The sequence below is a fragment of the Staurois parvus genome, unplaced genomic scaffold, assembly GCF_062004578.1.
Source record: "Staurois parvus isolate SC_StPar_1 unplaced genomic scaffold, SC_StPar_1.0 ptg000137l, whole genome shotgun sequence".
Classification (NCBI taxonomy): Eukaryota; Metazoa; Chordata; class Amphibia; order Anura; family Ranidae; genus Staurois; species Staurois parvus.
The window spans coordinates 3,216,303-3,238,006 of NW_028317933.1; the positions used below are offsets into that span (position 1 = coordinate 3,216,303).

Genomic DNA, 21,704 nt, shown 5'->3' on the forward strand with positions numbered 1-21,704 from the left:
GGCAATCCGATGGACGTGTCTGGGTTTGGCAGTTGCCAGGAGAACTGTACTTGCCTGACTGCATTGTGCCAAATGTAAAGTTTGATGGAGGGGGCATTATGGTGTGAGGTTGTTTTTTAGGGGTTGGGCTTGGCCCCCTAGTTCCAGTGAAGGGAACTTTGTGGGAACAGTTTGGGCATGGCCCCTTATTGTTCCAACATGACTGTGCACCAGTGCACAAAGCAAGGTCCATAAAGACATGGATGAGCGAGTTTGGGGTGGAGGAACTTGATTGGCCTGCGGAGTCCTGACCTCAATCCGATACAGCACCTTTGGGATGAATTAGAGCGGAGACTGCGAGCCAGGCCTTCTCGCCTGACATCAGTGCCTGACCTCACATATGCGCTTCTGGAAGAATGGTCAAACATTCCCATAGACACCCTCCTAAACCTTGTGGACAGCCTTCCCAGCAGAGTTGAAGCTGTTATAGCTGCAAAGGGCGGGGCCAACTCAATATTGAACCCTACGGACTAAGACTGGAATGCCATTAAAGTTCCTGTGTGTGTAAAAGCAGGAGTCCCAATTCTTTTGGCAATATAGTGTATCTTATAGGTGATCAACCTGTGCAAGTGCATTTTGCAGCAAATCCCTTTCTCGCTTTCTGTTTCAATTTGAGAAGACTTAAATAGCCATGTGCTGTTTGTTTTATTGTGCCCTTTTTCCTCCCATTTGTGCAATTACAGTTGAACCTTTCTATTGCAGAACTGAGTAGAACTGAGTCTTTTAACACTAATCACTACTTCATAAGCTAAACAGTTTACAATTTTACAAGTTAATTAAAACAGTCGGGGGTCCAGAAATGGATGCGCATATTTTGTAGTCATCATTTTCTCAATTGTTTAATAGTGAAGATTGCCTGATGCTCTAGATTAAACATTGATTAGAATCAAGAATATTTCTTAACGTGCTTAAGCTTGTGGGACAGTTTTTCTTTAATTATAAAAAAGCAGAGATCTTTGTTACTGGGGATTTTATTGTAATTGAGGTTCTAATTAGGGAATAGCAACTAATATATTTTAACTGAAGATAATAACAATACAGAATGGGCTGTTTGTTCTGCTACTCCGTATTAGAACTTTGTATTGCTTCGCAATACACCTTTCTTTTGTTTCTTTTTATGTTGGTTATCAAACAATAGAATCTGCTCCATATCCCTCCTTTTTTCTTTTTTTTCTTTTTTTTTTTTGAAGTGGACCTGTAGTTTTATAACATCCTCCAGCCTAAACTCCCTTACCCCTTAATGGTAAGAGTCTTCAACACTTCTAAACAAATTGGAATCCCTCTGGTGCTGGTTACACTACCATCTTGGTTTTGGTTATATGATGATCCTATCTGAATCAGAGGATTGGTATTTTTATGATGGGATTGTGATTGCTAGCTATGTCTCCACATCAGCTCCCTGGTCCACTTCAGCTTGTAGCTAATGCCTTGCTGTTTGGTCACCAGACCAGTTCTGGAAGTACCCTGGAGATGCTGTCATTTTTCCCATTAAGGGAGAGCAGACCATGTCTTTGTAACACACATCATTACCTTCTCTCCCCTTAGCATGCTGGTGCAGCTCTCTCCAATGATCTCTTTTATCCCATTCCTCTGTTGCCACCAGCACCAAGATACCCAATGTTGGTTGTTGGTGCTTAGTAGAAGCAGTGAAGTTGCCCTCCTAAATGAAGTGCTCAGCCCTAGCAATTGAGGCTACACTTTCAACTTTTAAACATGCTATCATTAGACTGCATGTCTGCTTAAAGACACTTTTTATTAAGAACGTCTTTTACTATTATAGTGGTTAATTGTACTGTATCTCCTCAGGTAAAGAAGCTGCAGTCAATTCTGAAGCCAATGATGCTGAGAAGGTTAAAGGATGACGTGGAAAAGAACCTGGCACCTAAGCAAGAAACCATCATTGAGGTGGAACTGACCAATATTCAGAAAAAATATTACCGAGCAATTCTGGAGAAGAACTTCACATTCCTGGCCAAAGGGGCCAACCAGCATAACATGCCTAATCTGATTAACACCATGATGGAGCTCCGGAAGTGCTGCAATCATCCATACCTTATCAACGGTGAGCGTAGCATACAGACCACTTGTGTTTATTTATTATATCTTTGGAAGAATAATATAGGTACTGCCACCTAATTGTTTTTTAGCATTGATTCTTTTCAGAAAAAAAGAACGACCAGGTTACTAAGGGCAAATGTGTGTCAGAAACATATAGTTACATTTCGCAAACTCTAATTTTCTTTCTTGTCCATGGAGGGGCATTGGAAGTCTTTAAACCTTCTGGTTGTAGAGGAATGGCCTCAGGAAAAGCTGAAAACCTCACTCTGCCTACCTTCCTGCCTAATAGCTGTAAACTGAAAAAAGATGAGCCAACCAGAAAATGTATTGTTTTTAATGGGTCTGCTGACAAATAGACTTTCATTGGGAGACAGATCAGTAAAATTCAACCACTGTGCAGCACTGCAAAGCAGGAGTGCTGACATGATTTCAAGATTAATTGCAAGACCAGTTGTTTTTGGTGGTGACATGTTTCAATGGTGAGGTTTCTTTGAAAATGTTTGTCAAGAACAATTGCGTTTGATTTACTACCACTAGATAATCCTTGGCCAGGATGACTGAAAGCCTTCATAGGCAACTTCACAGTAATTGTCAAGATGAGATTTGCTTTGTTTGTAAGCACAGTATTCCTTTAACTTGTGGTGAGAACACACAGCCTAATCTAGTGGCCCAGTGGGACGAACAGCTTAGTATTTCTGCAATGGGGTAATCTGCGATTCTTGACTTTTTTTTTTTTCCAGAGAAAAGGGAAGGAAGGGAACATTTTTGTGTAATACTGTTAATTATGCTGATGACCTCATAAAGTTTTGAGGATGAGTAGACGTCTCACTGCCATCATTCTAACAGAGACATTATTATACAGGATTTATATAGCGCCAACAGTTTGCTCCGCGCTTTACAATATAACGGGAGACAATACAGCAACAGTACAGTTCAATACAAGAGGGATAGGATCCTTGGAACTTACAATCTAGGAGACCTCTAATTATTTTTAACGTGAATGTGATATTAATCAGCTAAGTGTCTTCTGACCTCACTAGTGAAATTACCACTATATCTGTGTGGGGGAATTGTGTATCATCTTCATTTTTTGTAAGTAAAATTATAATAGAGTTCCAGTATGTCTCCTAGACTGTAAGCTCGAAAGAGTAGGGCCCTCTAACCCCTCGTGTGCTGTTTGTAGTTGTTGTACTGTTTCATGTATTGTCCCCCCCTCTATTGTACAGCGCTGAGCAAACCCTTTGGCGCTATATAAACTCGATATAATAATAATAATAATAGACAGTCATTGTTGGTAATGTCTGCACATACCTCTTCTCCCAGGCATGTTTTTTTTTAATCTAGTCACACTCCCTTGCTGTCTCCTTGCACTTCCAGGGCCGGAGAAATCAATCACCAGGCCCGAACACTGCCACGTTGAGGGTTGCCATGACATTTATGCTCTAACTCCAACCATGGAGCTTAGAACGTCAGGGATGCTGCAATGGGGAGGTGGTGGGGGAAGTTTGACATGAGTTTAGATTTCTGGGGGAGGGGAGAGTGAGCTATTTGTAGACACTGTCACTTTTACATGTCTCTATTAAATATGCTGAAATTTGTTTTCTAAAAATTCTAACATTTTCTTAGGTGCTGAGGAAAAGATTTTAGAGGACTTTCGCAAAACGCACAACCCTGATGCCTCAGATTTCCAGCTCCAAGCCATGATTCAAGCAGCAGGAAAACTTGTGCTGATTGATAAGCTGTTGCCGAAACTCATTGCTGGAGGACACAAAGTTCTCATCTTTTCCCAAATGGTTCGCTGCCTGGACATCCTGGAGGACTACCTCATCCAGAGAAGGTAGGTCACATCTAGTGATCTGTACAGAATAAAGGGATAAGCATTGGCGTGAAATAGGCTATAGATGTCCATCTCTGCTTTGAAGTAGCATATTTAGTGGTGTTTCAAAATTATTTGAAATTTGAGACGCTGGTTCAAGAGTTGGTTTCCTATCACAGTGTGAAAATAAGTCGATATTGTAGAGTCTAGTTATTCTGGTTAAGATGCACTGTGACACAAAACTTGGCTGAATATAGGAAGGTATGTGGGGGAAAAAACCAGAGTGCCCTACCAAAAATGTAGGTGTCCAAGAGAATTTCATTATAGATGTCCAAAGATAACATGCTAATGTGTTTGCTCAAAAGCAAAGCTGGTAGTGTGAGAAACCAGAGAGTTCTTACAAAACCATATGTTGAAGCGCATATTTAGAGGAATGGTTTAAAGTAGTTAACTCCTGAGTTGATTCACCCTTCAATAACCCATATAAATGTACCAGTTTTATTTCCTCACCACCATTTGTAGTGTTAGTAAAGCGTCACCTGGGAAAAAAAAAAAAAACTTCCCCCACCTGCAAATTAATGGCATATTGTGCTAGTATGCACCATATCTAAAAAACGTTTATTTATTGTGTACAGAGAGCGTGACCATGAACTTACAGGACCATAATATGCCAAATCATCAAATGTCCAAGGGGCTTAAACGTCTGGAACGCAAAGGTTGTCCCAGAGTTTCCCAATAAGGCAGAGACAAACACAATAGATCAGGAAAAAAATTAAAAATGGCAAAGTAAACGACATGGATAGAGAGTACAATATTTCTTCCAGGTTTGCATGCTTTGGTTTGAATGGCTGGCCTGCGATGACGTCGCTCCCGATCATGTGCATGGGAGCCACTATTGGGGCACAGCAATCTTAATAAATGGCACAATTGCGCTGTCCATTAAGAGCGCAGTGACGTCAATGGCCGCTACAGATGTGAATATCTACTAAATTTTGCACATACAGGTGAGACTTATTTTAGGAAAAGAGTACCACTTTAAATCCCTGATAAAGGGGAGAATGTCCTAGCACCTGAGACATGTTGATTGGTTATCATCAGCCTTCTGTAATGTAATAAATACTCTTGTACTTCTGAGCAAGTTCCTTATAGCTTGAAGTTCCTGTAAACTCCTGAATAAAGAATTTTTATATTCAGAAAAGTCATTTGAAGTCATGATGAAAAACCTTAGATCTGAGTCTCAGGTTTAGTCAGTGATAACTACAGCATGTCCTAAATGGCCTTCCCTGCTGTGGCCAGGGCAGAAACTGATCAGCTTTAACAGAGAGCAAGAATGACATTAGGGGGTTTATTTACTAAAGCTGGAGAGTCCAAAATCAGACTCCCTTCTGCATTGAAACCAATCAGCTTCTAACCTCAGCTTGTTCAGTGAAGCATTGGCAATGAAACCTGGAAGCTGATTGGTTTCTATGCAGAAGGGAGTCTGATTTTGGACTCTCCAGCTTTAGTAAATAAACCCCTAAGGGTCTAATAGACCCCTGAGGTCTCCTTCAAGACAATACTAGTGTATTAAAGAGGCTTCAAGAAAGCACACATTTAGCACTTTGCTTTTTCATTAAAAAGTCCAGTATGGTTCACAGACAGAGCGCCATGGATGTGCCCTGCAATAAGGTTTTATAAAGTAATACCACAAATATCACTTTATTTACTTGTAAACTTTCAAAATGTCAAAACTGTCCAAAAGCTATTAAAGTTTATCTTTAGGGCCTGTTCACACCAGTGAGTTGTGCTAAATGTACGGCTGCTGGTGTGTGCTGTATCACACAGTGCTGATGCGCAGGTGTCGGCAAATTAAAACTGATATCCAGATCCAGGATTGTGTGATGTGTAAGTACACTTTACTACCAAAATGTATTATGCTTTAGGTATTTAGCTCTTTTACATCTCTCTTCTCCGAGATTGTTAGCTTCTTTTGGAAGGACGGTTATTCCTATTGTCTCTTGTATTGGTATATTTGTTGAAGTGGTTGTTAAAGCCTGTAGTTTGCTGCTGAAGATGTTGTTCCCACATAAATCAAAAGTGACAATAAATAAAATTCTTGTTTTATCCACAAGTCACCTTTTTCCTAAGCTGCAGTTTTTTTATAGGTATTATCTCTTTATCCAGTGTTGCAGAGATGGGGAAATTGTTGCTGCAATGGTAGTAAGTTGTGGTGGTGTCCAGCTTTATTTTTTCGTTGATAAATGCCTGTTCAGTATTTATCTGTGTTAAAGGGGATGTATGTTTACATTGGTTTTGTACATATTTTCTACTTGGTAGGGCTCCACCCTTATCAGGCGGCTAGAGGTGTCAAACTAAGCCCCAAAGTGATCAGTGTTCACTGTGCTTTCTCTTTGGGTAACCCATAGTGCTCTGGGAATTCTTTGTCAGATAAATATATTAATGGTGCACCAAAAAGAGGTGTTCATGCCGTACAGTTTTTATTTAGAAAGCAGGCACATCTTAAGTAGAAAAGCCTGTTTCCTGCCAGCATGCTGCCGAGAAGGACCCTTGCTTCCTGTGTGTAATCGGTGGTCTTTCTAATGGGGTCTGACACACCTTTTGAGTCAGAGCTAGATCTCTCCAATCAGCTAGGAATATGCTATTTGCTAATTTCAGAGCTATAGCCCTGACTTTGCAAGGGGAGTCTCAGACCTCTGCAGTAAAACCACTACTTCCACACACAAAATAAGGGCTCTTTGCTGCAGCATGCTGGCAGGGGCAGGCTTCTTTACGAAGGCTGTGGCTGCTTTCAAAGAGCCCATTTACACCAGTAAATCCACTGGGATGCCTTAAGCTTGTAGAATTGGGCAGCCTATTTATTTTGATGAGTGCACAATGCACCACAACGGACAAAAAAAAAATGCATGCAGCATCTTCGGTTGTGCAGCACACGGCAGGTACACTGGAAAAGTGTCTTGAGGTTTAATTCAGAATGATAATGAATGACACCATAACAAGTATTACCGTGAGCATTGTCACAGCACACTGGTGTGAATGAGCCCTGAAGAAAACAACTCGTAAGATTTTGAACTTTTTTTTTTTTATTGTTATGCACCTAGAACTGAACACATTTCTCCACATTAACCTAAAAGTTAAATTAAGCTTTAAATATTTTGCAAAATAGTGTATAAATATAAAACAATGGCTAGTTTACATTTTTTATACAATTTACAAAATGTTAAAGTTTAATTGAAACCATTAAAGTTTCCATGCAATAGTACCTTTTCATGTAATATCAGCTTGTTGCTAGTTTTTTACTTGTATGTTATCTGTATATTTCCTGTATTAATAGTTGTCATTACTGTTGCTTTGTTGTTACAGATATACTTATGAGCGAATAGATGGAAGGGTACGAGGTAACCTTCGACAGGCAGCCATTGACAGATTCTGTAAACCAGACTCTGATCGTTTTGTATTCCTGCTCTGCACTCGGGCTGGAGGTCTGGGAATCAACTTGACAGCTGCTGACACTTGTATTATCTTTGATTCTGATTGGAACCCTCAGAATGATCTGCAGGTAATTTGTAGAGACTACAGGGCATCCTATATATATTTGAAATCGTTTCCCATAGTAATCAAGGGTTTGCTTTTGGGGCAAGTTTTCTGACCTGCAATATAAAGACTATGACCAGCACACTTTCCCCTTCCCAATTATAGGTCTCGTTTCATTTCTAGATTTCCTTTTTGTTTTTTGGGTTTTTTTTTTTTTTCTGTTGAACAACCTTTTTTGTGAAATATCATGTAATGTTCATGGGGTTTCTATGTCTCCAACTGCCAGACTTGTAACAGAAACAAGAAAATCTGCATGTATATGTCCATTCATCCTCAGCATGCCACAACTGAGCAGGTCTAGACTGGGAATGACAGACAAGTATTCTTTAACCACTTCCCGACTGGCCGTTGCAAATAAACGGCCGGGCAGTGGCAGTGCAGGGTCGGTCGGGTGGCCGTTCATAAACGGCCTCCCCGCACCCTGCTTGTGCGCACTCCATGGGAGCGCGCAGCACCGCGATCCAGTGCCCGCTGTGTCCTCCGGACACAGTGAAACACCGATCGTCGGACGGGACCTCTGTGCGAGGTCCCGATCATGTGATCACCGCTTGGCCAATCAGTGATCACATGCAAAGTAGTAAGCAAGATGTCACTTGTGACATCATTGCTTACTACGTGTGAAATCTGTGAATGATCACAGAGGTCACATGGTACAAGGCTATTCACAACAGGCTTGTACCATGTGACAAGCTGTGACCAATCACAGCTCACTCAGTACTTCTCAATGAGTGCAAGAATGCAGACAGAGAGAAGGAGAAATGATTGCTTTTACAACCTTTATGGGTGTAAAAGCAATCAGTGTAAAAAAAAAAAAAAATCTTCATCACCCCCCACAAGTAGTACAGTGTCACCATGGTAGCACTGTACTGCTAGGGTGACAGTATGTAAAAAATAATATAAAAATGTAAAAAAAAGTTTAAAAATTAAAATTTTTGGTTATAAACTAGTTTGGATTTATTTTTACTAAAAAGATAACGGCATAAATTTTGGCAAAGATTTATGATGAAATATTTATTTGCAAAATTTTATAAAAAAACAAAAAAAACCTTTTTTTTCAAATTTTTGGACTTTTTCATTTACATAGCAAAAAAAATAAAAATCCCAGCGGTGAATAAATACCACCAAAATAAAGCTTTATCTGTCTCAAAAAAAAATGGTAAAAAATTCATTTGGGTACAGTGTTGCATTAACGTGCAATTGTCATTCAAAGTGTGATAGCGCTGAAAGCTGAAAATTGCCCTGGTCAGGAAGGGGGTAAAAGTGTCCGGTCTGGAAGTGGTTAAAAATGTTCCCTCCCCCCTCCTCCTACTTATCCTGCATAGCCTGGGTAAAAAGGATCTGTGTGCTTACCGTTTTAATCTGATCCATTCAATTGATCCTCCAGCTCCCATGTATAGGGGGGTGCTCAACGACTGCTGTGAATTTCAGGAATCGTGACATCACCCACAGGTTCCTGTGGCCCAGTTGTTATCGGCACCCTCTCCTCACCCCTGCAGCAGCCTCTTACTAACACAGGTATGCCGGAGCTGCAGGATCATATGACCGTAGTGGATTAAAAAGAAGTACATACACAGATCTGTTTTTCCCAAAGGGTATGCAGTATTGGTAGGAGGAAGGAAAAAAAAGTTAATGTTAGGCGTTTGGAATTTAAAAAAAAAAAAATCTAACCTGGAATTCTGTGTAAAAGTCAATGTTGGAGCAGAATTTGGGTGTGTTTGCCGATCGTAGACTTATTACCTTTTGGGATGCAATGCCAAACTTCAGCTTTTAATACAAGAAAGCATTCTGCTTGCTTGACTAAAAGGGGCAAAGACCTGCTCAGCTGCCAGTTGCCAGGATTAGACCTTCCTGGTTCAACCTTGGGTTGTTTGTCTACATTATGAACCTCTGATGGTACCAGCAATCCATTGTTGACACTGATCGTGGTTGTGACAATATCATTTTTTTAAATTTCCTTTATCATTCCAGTTGTGTCTCAGGTCTGCTTTACTCCTGTTTTTATAATACAGATGATATATGCCTCCTTTGGCCAAGAGATTGCAGCATTGAATGCTTTGTGGTTGTTGTGATAGTAAGGAACCCATCTGTAAATATCAAATGAGATGTGTTCATATGGATACAGACTTATTTTCTTTGCTTTATTATTTGTGCTGTTTGAACTTAAAATGAAGATTACATAAAGGGGGCAAAGGCTTTAGAGGGAGATATAATCTTGCAAGTCATTTAATGTTTCAGAACTAGAAAGAATTTAGCAAAGGTAACTAAATCTGATCTATAAGGGCATGGAGGACCTGAGTAAAGGTGGCCATACACGGATCACAGTTCACCTTTTCATCAGAGACAGACCAGATTGTGATCCATGCATGAGTGGCCTGGTTGTGCAGATGTACTGATCGACTTCTGTACAATTAGCCTTTTGGGCTTTTCCCAAACAAACAGTGCTGTCAACCATAGCCAGCAACACTGATCAGTATATTCTAAAGGCAGGGAAATCTCCTCACTGTCTGAACACAATAGCACACCAGGAGTGATTCCCCCATCCACATTGAGTGTGTGGATTGTGGAATTGGGTTTTTTTTTTTTGTTCAACCCGCTGGTTGAATGAAAAAAAAATGTATTAATCTGTGGTCAACGTTAAGAACAAAGATTAGCTGAACTGAATCTATTGTCCCTTGAAAAGAAATAATAAAGGAGGGATGATAGGGGAATTGGATGTGTTTCTAATGTTGGCCATACACTGATCGGTCCTGCAGGGACCTGCTGAATTTCAATTAGTAAATGGGTCCCCCTGCTTGACTAAGTTGTTTCATCGACTTCTGTAAAAGGAATATGTGGAATATTTTCATTGATCAGTGGCTGCAGCTGCGGATACATGCATTCTGAAAGCTGTCAGAATCTATTGTCTTAGTGGCACTATTCTTTCATCTACCTCAATTGTGTGGATGGAGGAAGCTGTTAGTTTAGTTTAACTTACAGTATACGGTTCGCTTTAATGCTCACATGGTAAATGGCTACTATTTATGAGAAAGAACAATGTAGATTGTTGATCCAGGGAGTATCCAGTTGCCTGTGGGGATGAGAATAATATTTTCCTGTTGGAGCAGATGGGGACACATTTTATGAAGTTTTTTTTGTTTTGCTTTGTCTGGATCAACTACATATTCAGTGTTCTGAGGATGTATGTTTTTTTTTTTTTTTTTTTTTTTGTTTTTTTCTTTCTTTGGTTGAAACCTGTGTAGTTGCTGATCCTACATCATTCTTGTATTTGTTGTGCCTCTTGGCTCTTTGGAGACAAGAATTTAAATCTTAAAATTTTTAAATTCTGTTTTGACTTTTGTCTGATGGTTTCAGGCCCAAGCACGTTGCCATCGAATTGGTCAGAGCAAGGCGGTGAAAGTGTACCGTCTGATAACAAGGAACTCTTATGAGCGGGAGATGTTTGACAAGGCAAGCCTTAAACTAGGATTGGACAAGGCAGTTCTACAAGACATCAACAGAAAAGGAAACACTAATGGGGTAAATGTCATGCATTACTCTATCCCTAAAACAATAAACTAAAATAAAATTTTCCCTGCAAAAAAGAACATAGATATTTACCTCTCCCGCTGTCTATGCCACACATCACTGCAGTTATAAAGAGAAATAGCCAGCTGAAGAATCTCCAGACAATGGCATTTGAGTGTTGGATTCCTGTTCACCTGCTGCACTATGTGGTTGAATCCGCTGGTCCCTACATGACTACTGTATAGAGGGAGTCTGTTAGGGCTGATTGGACAGTTTTCCAAATTAAACATAGTAGACGGCTCAAACATGAAATGTCTTTCTTTTTATAGCTTAATTTTCTTAACGTGTGTTTTTAGATGTTTGTTCTTTCTTCTGGTTTTCACAACATTGTATAAGCTGTTTCTTTGGTCCTCTTTAGGTCCAACCGTTGTCCAAAATTGAGGTTGAGGATCTCCTCCGGAAGGGAGCATATGGTGCTCTGATGGATGAAGAGGACGAAGGTTCCAAATTCTGTGAAGAAGACATTGATCAGATTCTGCAGCGTAGAACACAAACCATCACTATCCAGTCTGAAGGAAAAGGTTCAACATTTGCCAAGGTAATGTGGAAGCAAGATTGACATTTGTTTTCATTTATATTTCATAATTGTACATCACAGGAACAGATAATTTATAACTACTTGAGTTATGCTGCCACTTTTAGGTAATTGAAAACTGGCCAAAAATAGACAGCTCATCTAAGCCTCAGTTTTTAGTTCCTACGGTGATGGATGTGCCTGCAGATGTCTCTCTGAAGATTATCCTTCTCAGGGTCTAATCTTGATTTCTTGGCTTGTTCAAAACCCTGATGGGGTAGAGAAGGACTTTGAGTCAGCGTAGGATCCTACAAAAAACGATCTCCAGGGTGCAATTTATCTGGTGACCTTACTGGTGGGGTGCTACACAGACCCAGGGCAGTGTCCTTTCTGGAGTCGTAGTGGTGGTGAAACGCATATGGTGGCACCCATATTTCAATGTTTCCAGGCACAGTACACTTGCATTTTGATCTACTGGTCCTACACTGGTTGCACCGCGCTGGAATTTGCACCCAGTCGACTCACTGTGACTTCAGTTCTACACAGCTGCAGTTGTCACTACTTCATCACAAGGCACAGGAAGTATATGGACAATTGTCTACTGGGGGTGACTTGCCACATAGGTGTTCTGGCATAGGCAGACACTCCTCTCAGCTGGGTGGTCACTTCTCTCTAGGATTCAAGGCCTTTTTAAGCCTCAGCAAGCCAAGTCCTCACATATGCAGCAAGGTGGGGGAGTTGGGGGGGGGGGGGAGATGGAATGGACTCCCAAATCCCTGTATCAGATAGGTAGGACCCCCTGCAAAGTTTGCCCTGCAGTGGCTTCCAAAACGATCAGATTAGCTCTGAATCCCTGCTATTATCTGATATTTGCACTGTTTCAAGGGCACACTCCTGCGCTTTCTTTGTGTAAAGAGAAAACATTTTCTGCAGCTATATTTGGGCTGCATAATCTGTTCTCAAGAACTCTCACTCTTCTAGAATGCCTGGGACACAAACATGGGTGACCTCCTTCCCTCCCTCAGGGAGGATCAGGGGTTGGGAGAACATCCTTGTGATGTGGAAGCTGTTGGACAAGTCCTTCCAGGAGGATTCTCTGGGTCGAGGGCCGTGTCAGACCTAGAAGACAACGGTGGACTTCTTGGCAGATGTGGTGCACCCTAATCTGAAGTTACTGCTGTCAGAATCCTCTTCCCCTAATGTCACTGGTTTTGGGTTCTGGCAACTACCACAAAATCTTTTCCAGTGTACCCTCACTAAGAAGTAATGCATACTGATTGGGCTCACCCAAAGAAGATGTTTTCACCATCAAAGGGTTTTGCTCAGTACCCCATGGAAGAAGAATTGTACAAGAAATTGGGTTCTCCAGCTGTTGACCTGGCTATTGCCTGCTTAAATAGGATCTTGACTATCCTGGTGGATGAGGTCCAGGTCTTTTAAAGATACCATGGACAAAGTGTTTAGAGGCCCTCTTTTAAGATGTCCTCCCTTCTGGTAGGAGCAGCTCTTCAGCTTTTGCGGTAGCTGTGGTAGGTGTTTGCCAAGCCCACAAAGTGTATGCTCAGTTCCAGCTAATCGGACCTGGAAGATCATGCCATTTTCGGAGAGTTGTGAGTTTCTCAGAAGATGTCTTTTGAAGATTCTGTACGGCAGCTTTCAAGGGTTGTCGCCATGTCTCTTCACATGAGAAGGAGACTATGGCTCAGGTTTTGGTTGGCAGAAATTTGTCTGCAAGAAACTTTGAGATGCTGCCCTTTGAGGGTGAATGCTTGTTTAACCATTCTTGGATGCCTTCACACCAAAGGTGACTACGGGGAAATAAAGAGGAAGGCGATTGGTCAGAAACTGACCAGATTCCAAGGAGAGTTCCTTGCATAAGCAACCAGCCTTGGGCTCTAAGCAAACACCTACATATCAGTTTCATAAGTGGAACTAGACCACAAGTAATCTGGTTCTTGAGGTAAATCCCCCAAACAGTGAAGGAATGCCTCAACTTGCATGGGTGGGGGACGCCTATTAGCCTTCATAGCAACCTAGCCTTAGGAAGTCACAAAAGCCTAGGTCTGCATTGTGGTGTCTGGAGGCTACCAGATGGAGTTCCCCTGCTTTTCTTATCCACGCTCTTTATATGCTCAAGGGTATCTTCACATTCACAAAAAGGTTGGTTGGGTCCCTGGAAAGACTGCTGTGCCAAAGGGTCATCACGCTTAAGCTGGCAGGGGAGAGGTCTCACGGCTTTTACTCCAACCTTCTCATGGTTCACAAACCAAAAAGAGAAGTCCATCCTAGTCTGAAGCTCAAGGGTCTCAATAGGTTCCTGAAGAGACAAATATCCAGGATGTAGTCCAACCAGTCAGTGGGTGTTTCACTTCATCAGAGAAACTTCCAGACATCAGTGGATAGCAAGAATGCCGACCTACAATCCCGATATTCTGGCCCCCTTAACAATTTCTGGAGTTGTTTTTTGACCTGTCCATGGCTCTGGTTCTGTGCTTTTTGAAGACTGAGGATATGCCTATTTTGGAGTACTTAAATGACTTGCTTCTCCATTAAGCCGTCAGCTCAGAAAGTGGTGTTAAGTGTCCAGCAACTGGAACAAGTCCTGGAGAAGTTCGGCTGGGTTCTGAACCTTCAGAAGTTGGGTTCCAACACAACATCTGGAGTACTTAGCATTAGTACTCAACATGGCACAGGTCAAAGTATTTCTTCAGGAGAAATTGAAGAAACTTCCTTAAGCATGCATGAAGGTACTAGAGAAAGTGTTAGCTGGCTTTGATGCACAGGGTTTTCCCAATGTGGATTTTAGATGTTTGTCTTTGCTGCTGTGTTGTCCACCTGTCTTGTTCAGTGGTTTGGGATATCATAGTGGAGTCTGCATGAGTTTGTTAATGATTGGACTTGGGCCTGGAAGGATCCTCAATCATATTGCCACACAGAGAGTTCTAGTTGTCTTACGATTTCAGAGGGTTGGGAGTAGTCATAGACAATATGATGTAGTCAGCAGAAAACTGTTCACGAATATTGAAGCTTTAAAGATACTCCATCCTTACCATTCACTTAGCTGTGCTGTAACAATTGCATTGTAATTATAGTAAATTTGTAATATCTATAGATGCGGAGTGTTGGATGAGGTCATTTAAATGACTGTTACGGTCTACATTAATATGTTCTTACAAATCCTTTTTTTTTTTGGGAGAAGAGTACCTGCATTGTTTAGACATTAAGAGTAAGATCCATAAGCTGTGCAGTAATATAGAGCTGGAAGCAGAGCCTTCATAAATGAACAAACATGGCTGCCCCCATGTACATAAACAGTTACAGCTATACAAAAAAAGAAACAAAAATTTTAAACCATAGATTAAAACATATTTTCAATTGAGATCACCATGTTTCCATGTATGTGAAGGGAGGAAATCAGACAATTGTCACTGGAACAATTATTATTATTATACAGTATTTATAAAGCGCCAATAGTTCACTCAGCGCTGTACATTACAAAGGGGGACAGAACATGTGACAGAACAATACCAATACAATGCAAAACATGAGGGGATCGAGGGCCCTGCTCTTTCGAGCTTACAATCTAGGAGGGAGGGGATGGTGGTACAGGAGGAGATAGCTGTGGGGGATGGAGTGGTAGGAAGAGTGGAGGAGGTCAGCAAGTTAGCAGGGGGTGAGGTAGGCTTCCCTGAAGAGATGGGTTTTCAGGGTGCGCCTAAAGGAGAGGAGAGTAGGTGATAATCTGATGGGTTGGGGCAGGGAGTTCCAGAGGATGGGTGACACCCTGGAGAAGTCCTGGAGGCGGGCATGGGAGGAGGAGACCAGGGAACTAGAGAGAAGGAGGTCTTGTGAGGAGCGGAGTGTGCGTGCTGGGCGGTACTTGGATATTAGGTCAGTGATGTAGTTCGGGGCAGTATGGTGGACAGCTTTGTACATCATTGTTAGGATTTTAAATTTGATCCGTTGCGCAATCGGAAGCCAGTGGAGGGATTGGCAGAGGGGGGTGGCGGAAACGGAGCGGTTGGAAAGGTGAATGAGTCTGGCAGCCGTATTCAGGATCGACTGAAGCGGGGATAGCCAGCGGCGAGGCAGGCCAGTGAGGAGGGAGTTGCAGTAGTCGAGTCGTGATATGATGAGGGAGTGGATGAGCTGTTTAGTGGTTTCTGGGGTTAGGAACGTGCGGATTTTGGCGATGTTGCGGAGGTGGAGTCTGCACGAGTTTGTTAAAGATTGGACTTGGGGCTGGAAGGATAGGTTGGAGTCCAGAATGACACCAAGTACTCTGGCCTGCAGAGCGGGTTTGATATTGGCGTTGTTGGATGTGATGTAGAAGTCAATGGGGGGCGGGGTTCGGGCTGGGGGGAAGACAAGGAGCTCGGTTTTGGAGAGATTCAGTTTAAGGAAGTGGAGCGACATCCAATCTGATATGTCGCTCAGTAGGTGTGTGATTTGGGCAGAGACCGAGGGGGTGAGGTGGGGGGTTGAGAGATAGATTTGTGTGTCGTCGGCATAGAGGTGGTAGTTGAAGCCGTGAGAGTGTATGAGTTGGCCGAGGGAGGAGGTGTAGATGGAGAAGAGAAGGGGCCCAAGGACAGAGCCTTGAGGGACCCCAACAGAGAGGGGGAGTGAGGGGGAGGTGGTAGCATTATAGGTAACACTGAAAGAGCATTGTGACAGGTAGGATGAGAGCCAGGAGGGAGCAGAATCTCTGAGGCCGAGGGAGTGTAGTATTTTGAGGAGGAGGGGGTGGTCAACTGTGTCGAAGGCCGCAGAGAGGTCAAGGAGTAGGAGCACTGAATAGTGGCCATTAGCTTTGGCGGTTAGAAGGTCGTTGGAGAGTTTGAGTAAGGCGGTTTCGGTGGAGTGTAGGGGGCGGAAGTCAGACTGTAGGGGATCGAGGAGGTTGTTGTCGTTGAGGTGAGAGCATAGGCGGGTGTAGACGAGGCGCTCGAGGAGTTTAGATGTAAGTGGGAGCAGGGAGATGGGTCTGAGGTTGTTCGGGTCATTGGGGTCCAGGGAGGGCTTTTTAAGTATGGGGGTGATGTGTGCATGCTTCAGTGGGGAGGGGAAAGTGCCGGAGGAGAGGGAGAGATTAAAGATGTGGGTGAGGGAGCGTAGGATGGAGGGGGAGGGAGGTCGTAGGAATTGTGAGGGGATAGGGTCGAGGGGGCAGGTGGTGAGGCGGGCATTGGTTTCCATTGGATGATTTCACCATGCCCACTGTTCTTGTTTTGACTATATAATTTTGTAATTGCAAAGCTTTCTTTGCTGTGATAATGATCACCCAGATACCATAAAGAGTGAATCACTGCAGCATGTACACAAACCACAATAAAAATCTGACAGTTTGACTCCTTCCCGTTTTGTCAAAAACTAGAAAAATAACGTTGGAGATAAACTTTTATGTTTTCTCATGAGTCAATGTCTTTGACCACAACTTGAGGAACACTTTTATTCCTAACATTCATATTAGGGTTCAGTTTCTGTGGAGCTATTTTTAGTATTACTGTCATTATTACAATATCATTTGAATACATGATCTGCTACATGGTTGGTGGTACCTCCTTGTTGGTTTATGCCAGTGTGGTAAACAACTTAGTTTTACTAATCCCACAACAGTAAAATCAGCCTGTATATGCAGTAAAGCATGCTTGTTAGACTCACTGGAACCTAAGGGGTTAATCCTCTGCCTTGTGTAAAAAGGATGTTTGATCCTGTCTTCTCCAATCCTCCCCTTCTTCTACTGTCCTCAATCCATCTGCAGATAGAACAAAGCTTTGAAGGCAAGCTGCATGTGTTCAGTTTGGTGTGTATTGCTAGAGAGGGTTTTTTTTTTTTCTCTATTGGGATAGTGCATGTGATCAGCACAGGGCCAATCAGCACTGTCCAGACAGAGATCAGAGGTTCTGCATCTTCAAGAGCAGAAAACTCTTCCTACAAGCTTTAACCAGTCCACTGCTGGACACTGATAGAAGTCACGAGACTGCTATATACTGCTGATGAGAAAAGGTATTTAGCAGTTTATATTTACTAAAACAATCTGTGTACTGTGGGAGACCAGATATAGTGAATGCAGGGTCATCAGTTTAGTAACACTTTAATGTAAATTACAATTTTTTTTTATTTGTCCTGCAACCAAAGCCACAGGATGGCAGTTGTGTAGTGTTGGATATCTGTACATACTGTCAAGAGTCCAAAGATAGAAGTATAAACTCTAAACTGAAAAGTCTCTTCCTTCTGCAGGCCAGTTTTGTATCATCTGGTAACAGAACAGACATCTCTCTGGATGACCCTAATTTCTGGCAGAAATGGGCGAAGATTGCTGAGCTGGACACAGATGCCAAGAATGAAAAGGTAAGCAGATTTTTGTTACAATGCACACCAGCCCTTTACCCCTTATCAGATATAACTGACCCTTTCACTTTTTTCATTTAGGATAGTTTAGTCATTGACCGTCCCCGTGTGAGGAAGCAAACCAAACATTACAACTCCTTTGAGGATGATGAGCTGATGGAATTCTCAGAGCTGGAGAGTGACACAGAGGAGAGACCCACAAGATCCCGGCGACTGAATGACAAAACACGTCGTTATCTACGGGCAGAATGCTTCCGGGTGGAAAAGAACCTGCTCATATTTGGGTAAGCGGCCTTTTTTTTTTTTTTTCTATCAAGAGTGTCATTCCTAACTTTTGGTTTGGCAGTTTTGACTAGGGCAGGGATTCGTAACCGGAGTCATATACTCTTTGGGAATATGGGATCTAAATAATAGACTAATTAGAAAAAAAATAAACATTATTCTCCACATTTTTTAAGCAGAAATCAAAGGTGGAGTGCTAGATTTTGCAGAAATTGAAGTGGAGGAATCGATTTTATGGATCACATGATATGGGAATAACATTGTTCGTATCTGAATCTCTCACTAATTGTAGCTAGCTTTGTGTATTTTGTAATTTGCCAGGTTTTTTTTAAATACACAAATATGATAAAAATCGTTAAGGCTACTTACACATAAGGGCGTTTGTGATCCCAAAACACTGTGCAAAAATGACTATTAATTTTCAATTGCACCTAGAACGTGGTGTGATTCTTCCCGTGATTGTTGCGCAATAAATCTCGCTGTGATCAAGTAAATCTTGTCTCGCCTGCTCCTTTTTGGGTGGCAAGCTTCGCGCAATGTGGTTTGCCAAGATTGCAGCGTGATTTATCTTGGCAGAATCGCACCACGTTTTAGGTGCCATTGAAAATAAATGGCACCTGAACGCACGTGATGAGATTTATCATTTTTGCACAGTGTTTTGGGATCGTGGGCAGAATCGTGGCAATTCTGCCCGCGATACAAAACACCCAGATGTGAATGGAGCCTTAGATATTATTTCCCTTGTTCTGTTCTTAACTATCCATATGTAAAGTAAGATAAAGCTCTCAACATCTTTTGAAGTCATACTGGTAACTAATAGGATTGATGATCATCATTTGGACCGGTTGGAAAGGTTAAGAACCTCTCCAACAGGCCGTATACTATCAAGGCAGCCATCTCTGATTGTGCTCGGTTTACTGTTTTTTTTGTTGTTTTTTTTAAACTGAGTAGTTATGTAAATAGAAGTGCTAGTACAGGTTCTGGGTGCTTCTTCTAGTGAACTAGGTCAGTTTAATATATGCTTTGGAAGCACAGAAGGTTAATTTGGTAGTTTTGCTTTGCATCATTTGGTTCCCCCATATGACAACTATTTTATTTCTGCAGCTGGGGACGCTGGAAGGACATCCTGACTTTGGGACGCTTCAAATGGCACTTAAATGAGAAAGACATGGAGATGATCTGCAGGGCATTGCTGGTTTACTGTGTGAAACATTACAAAGGAGATGACAAGATCAAAAGCTTCATTTGGGACCTCATCACTCCCATAAAAGATGGTGGAAGCAACCAGGCTCTGCAAAATCACTCAGGTACAATTATGTGCAGTCCTCCCAGAGCGTATAGGCAAAATAGCTTAAAATCAGAATCTCCACTCACAATGCTAAAATGGGTATTGTATACCCCTTATGAAAGAGGGAAGTTTAGTAGTGCTTCTGCTATTTTAGTTTGAGGGGCACCATGAACTTGGGCTGATTGCCAGGGGTCTTAGCCACGCTTTTGTGTTGGTTTTTAGGTTTTGGGCCTACAGAAGCAGGGGACCATGCAGCATTCTATGTTAGTGGCTGGAACCCTTGTAAAGCAGTATTAAACTTAAAAACAAAAATATACTATGTTGCAGCTTACCAGTCCTTGGCTGTATTGGCTGAATTAGTTTTCTTTTTTTTAGGCTTTTTTTCTCCTCTGATTTTTGTTCTGTCTGGTAACACTACTCCTGTGTTATACAGACACCGCTCTGGATGAAGGAGCATAGAGGGCAGATGTGGACAGCAACATTGTCAGTCAGGGGGAGGGGAATGTTGGATGTACTAGCAGATTCAAACACGATACAAATTGATGCTGAGCTCCAGCTAATACTTTATAATCAGTTACAGCAAAACATTTTTCCTTTTGGGATGAAGGTTTTAAATTTAAAAGAAAAAAAAAAAGTTGATCATGGAATTGCCTGCCTCTCTCAAAACACCTCCTGTACGTCTCTGTTTTCAGTTGTTCATGACAGCTGACCTGTCCTCTGGGAACTCTTCATTGTTTCCAATCATGCCTAACCCACACAAGGCAGCATTTTCTGGTCGTTATCTGCCAGCCGATTCCAGACCACCCTTTTCTACTGGCCCTTTTATTCCATGTTTAAAAGATCCCGGAGGCTCCTTTCGCTTGGATTTCTGGAGGGCAGTACAGTTACGTCATTTTTTTTTTCTATATACTCCTTTGCCTCATCCATCCGTCTTCAGTCATAACATGACTTTGTTCGAAGACATATGTTTTAAACAGGGCCCTTTACCTCATACACTTTCTAAAATGTATTCTCTCCTGATCACCCCTCCTGCAGTCTATTGTCCACCCTTCCTTGACAAGTGGGAAACAGACTTAGGACAGCCCTTTAGTGACACTCAGAGGACAAATATAATACGCTTTGTCTTGAAGTCTTCAGTCTGCACAAAATTTCAGGACACTAGCTTTAAGATTCTTCCTGGATGGTATCATACCCCTGCTTTTTTGTATACATTTTTACCAAATACTACTGGTAAATGTTGGCAATGCCAAGGGGAGCGAAGAACATTATTACATATTTTTTACATATGGGCCTGTCCCAAAATTGACTGGTTTCTGGCAAGAGATTCGTAGGTTGACTCAAAAATGTACCTAATATAAAAGAAGTGCAGCGCTAAAATAACTAATAAACAAGTAGATCAATAAAATCAATAAATCAATAAAATCAATAAATATCCCATCTAGATAAATGATAAAAAGTTCCAATATAAAATCAGTAAATAAGATATAGGTGACTCTTGTGCTCTGGTAACTCTGGACCTAGAGTCAGTGCAATAGTGGTGAAGGTAATGCGCACTCACCGGACGCGCATGAGAAATGCACCTTATGTTATTAATCTAGATGTCATCAGATAGGAAAGGGTCAGCAACTATAAGGTCTTCCCTCTAAGGGATGGTGGGTCGTCAGACAGGATGCTAAAAGGATTAATACAGGTGGTCCTCGTCCTCTGGGACTCCCCCTTTCAAGAACCTGATAGTGCTCCCTGAGTGTGCAGATATCACACCACCACTATAGGTATGATGATCCATCCTGAAGCAGTGGGTACAAGCCACAGAGCCACGTCACAGCACCCTCGTAAAATGTACCTATTTATATGGTGCCGGATGACCCGGCTTTTTTCTTTCTCCCTGCCTCCACCATACCTGCCAAAGTATACAAAAAGTCCATTCTCCGACACCTGGATAAGGCTGATAAGTCTTGTATTCCTCTTACATGGAAAAGTACACAATCTCTGCCCATTAGACTATGGCTCATGAAAGTGGAGGATTTGAATCAGATGGAGGACTTAGTCCTAACTTCTTAACACAAACGAGACATTTATTTCAAAACGTGGGGCCTGTGGAATATGTCTGTTTATTCTGAAGAGGGTAAAGCTCTTTTCAGTTGAGTCCTACTGCATAAGAAGGCGTTGTCGTCCCTCCTTCAGATTGAACCAATATT

General features: G+C 41.9%; 1 protein-coding gene across 1 annotated transcript in view; it reads left to right on the plus strand.

The window, feature by feature from the left end:
- CHD6 (chromodomain helicase DNA binding protein 6) overlaps window positions 1–21,704 on the plus strand; it is a 192,410-nt gene that overhangs the window by 112,209 nt on the left and 58,497 nt on the right. Inside the window, exons 15-22 of the mRNA XM_089673251.1 lie at window positions 1,846–2,101; window positions 3,724–3,934; window positions 7,274–7,469; window positions 10,856–11,020; window positions 11,427–11,606; window positions 17,826–17,936; window positions 18,018–18,220; window positions 19,323–19,525. Coding sequence (XP_089529377.1) covers window positions 1,846–2,101; window positions 3,724–3,934; window positions 7,274–7,469; window positions 10,856–11,020; window positions 11,427–11,606; window positions 17,826–17,936; window positions 18,018–18,220; window positions 19,323–19,525 — 1,525 coding nt within the window. The remainder of the gene's footprint in view (window positions 1–1,845; window positions 2,102–3,723; window positions 3,935–7,273; window positions 7,470–10,855; window positions 11,021–11,426; window positions 11,607–17,825; window positions 17,937–18,017; window positions 18,221–19,322; window positions 19,526–21,704) is intronic.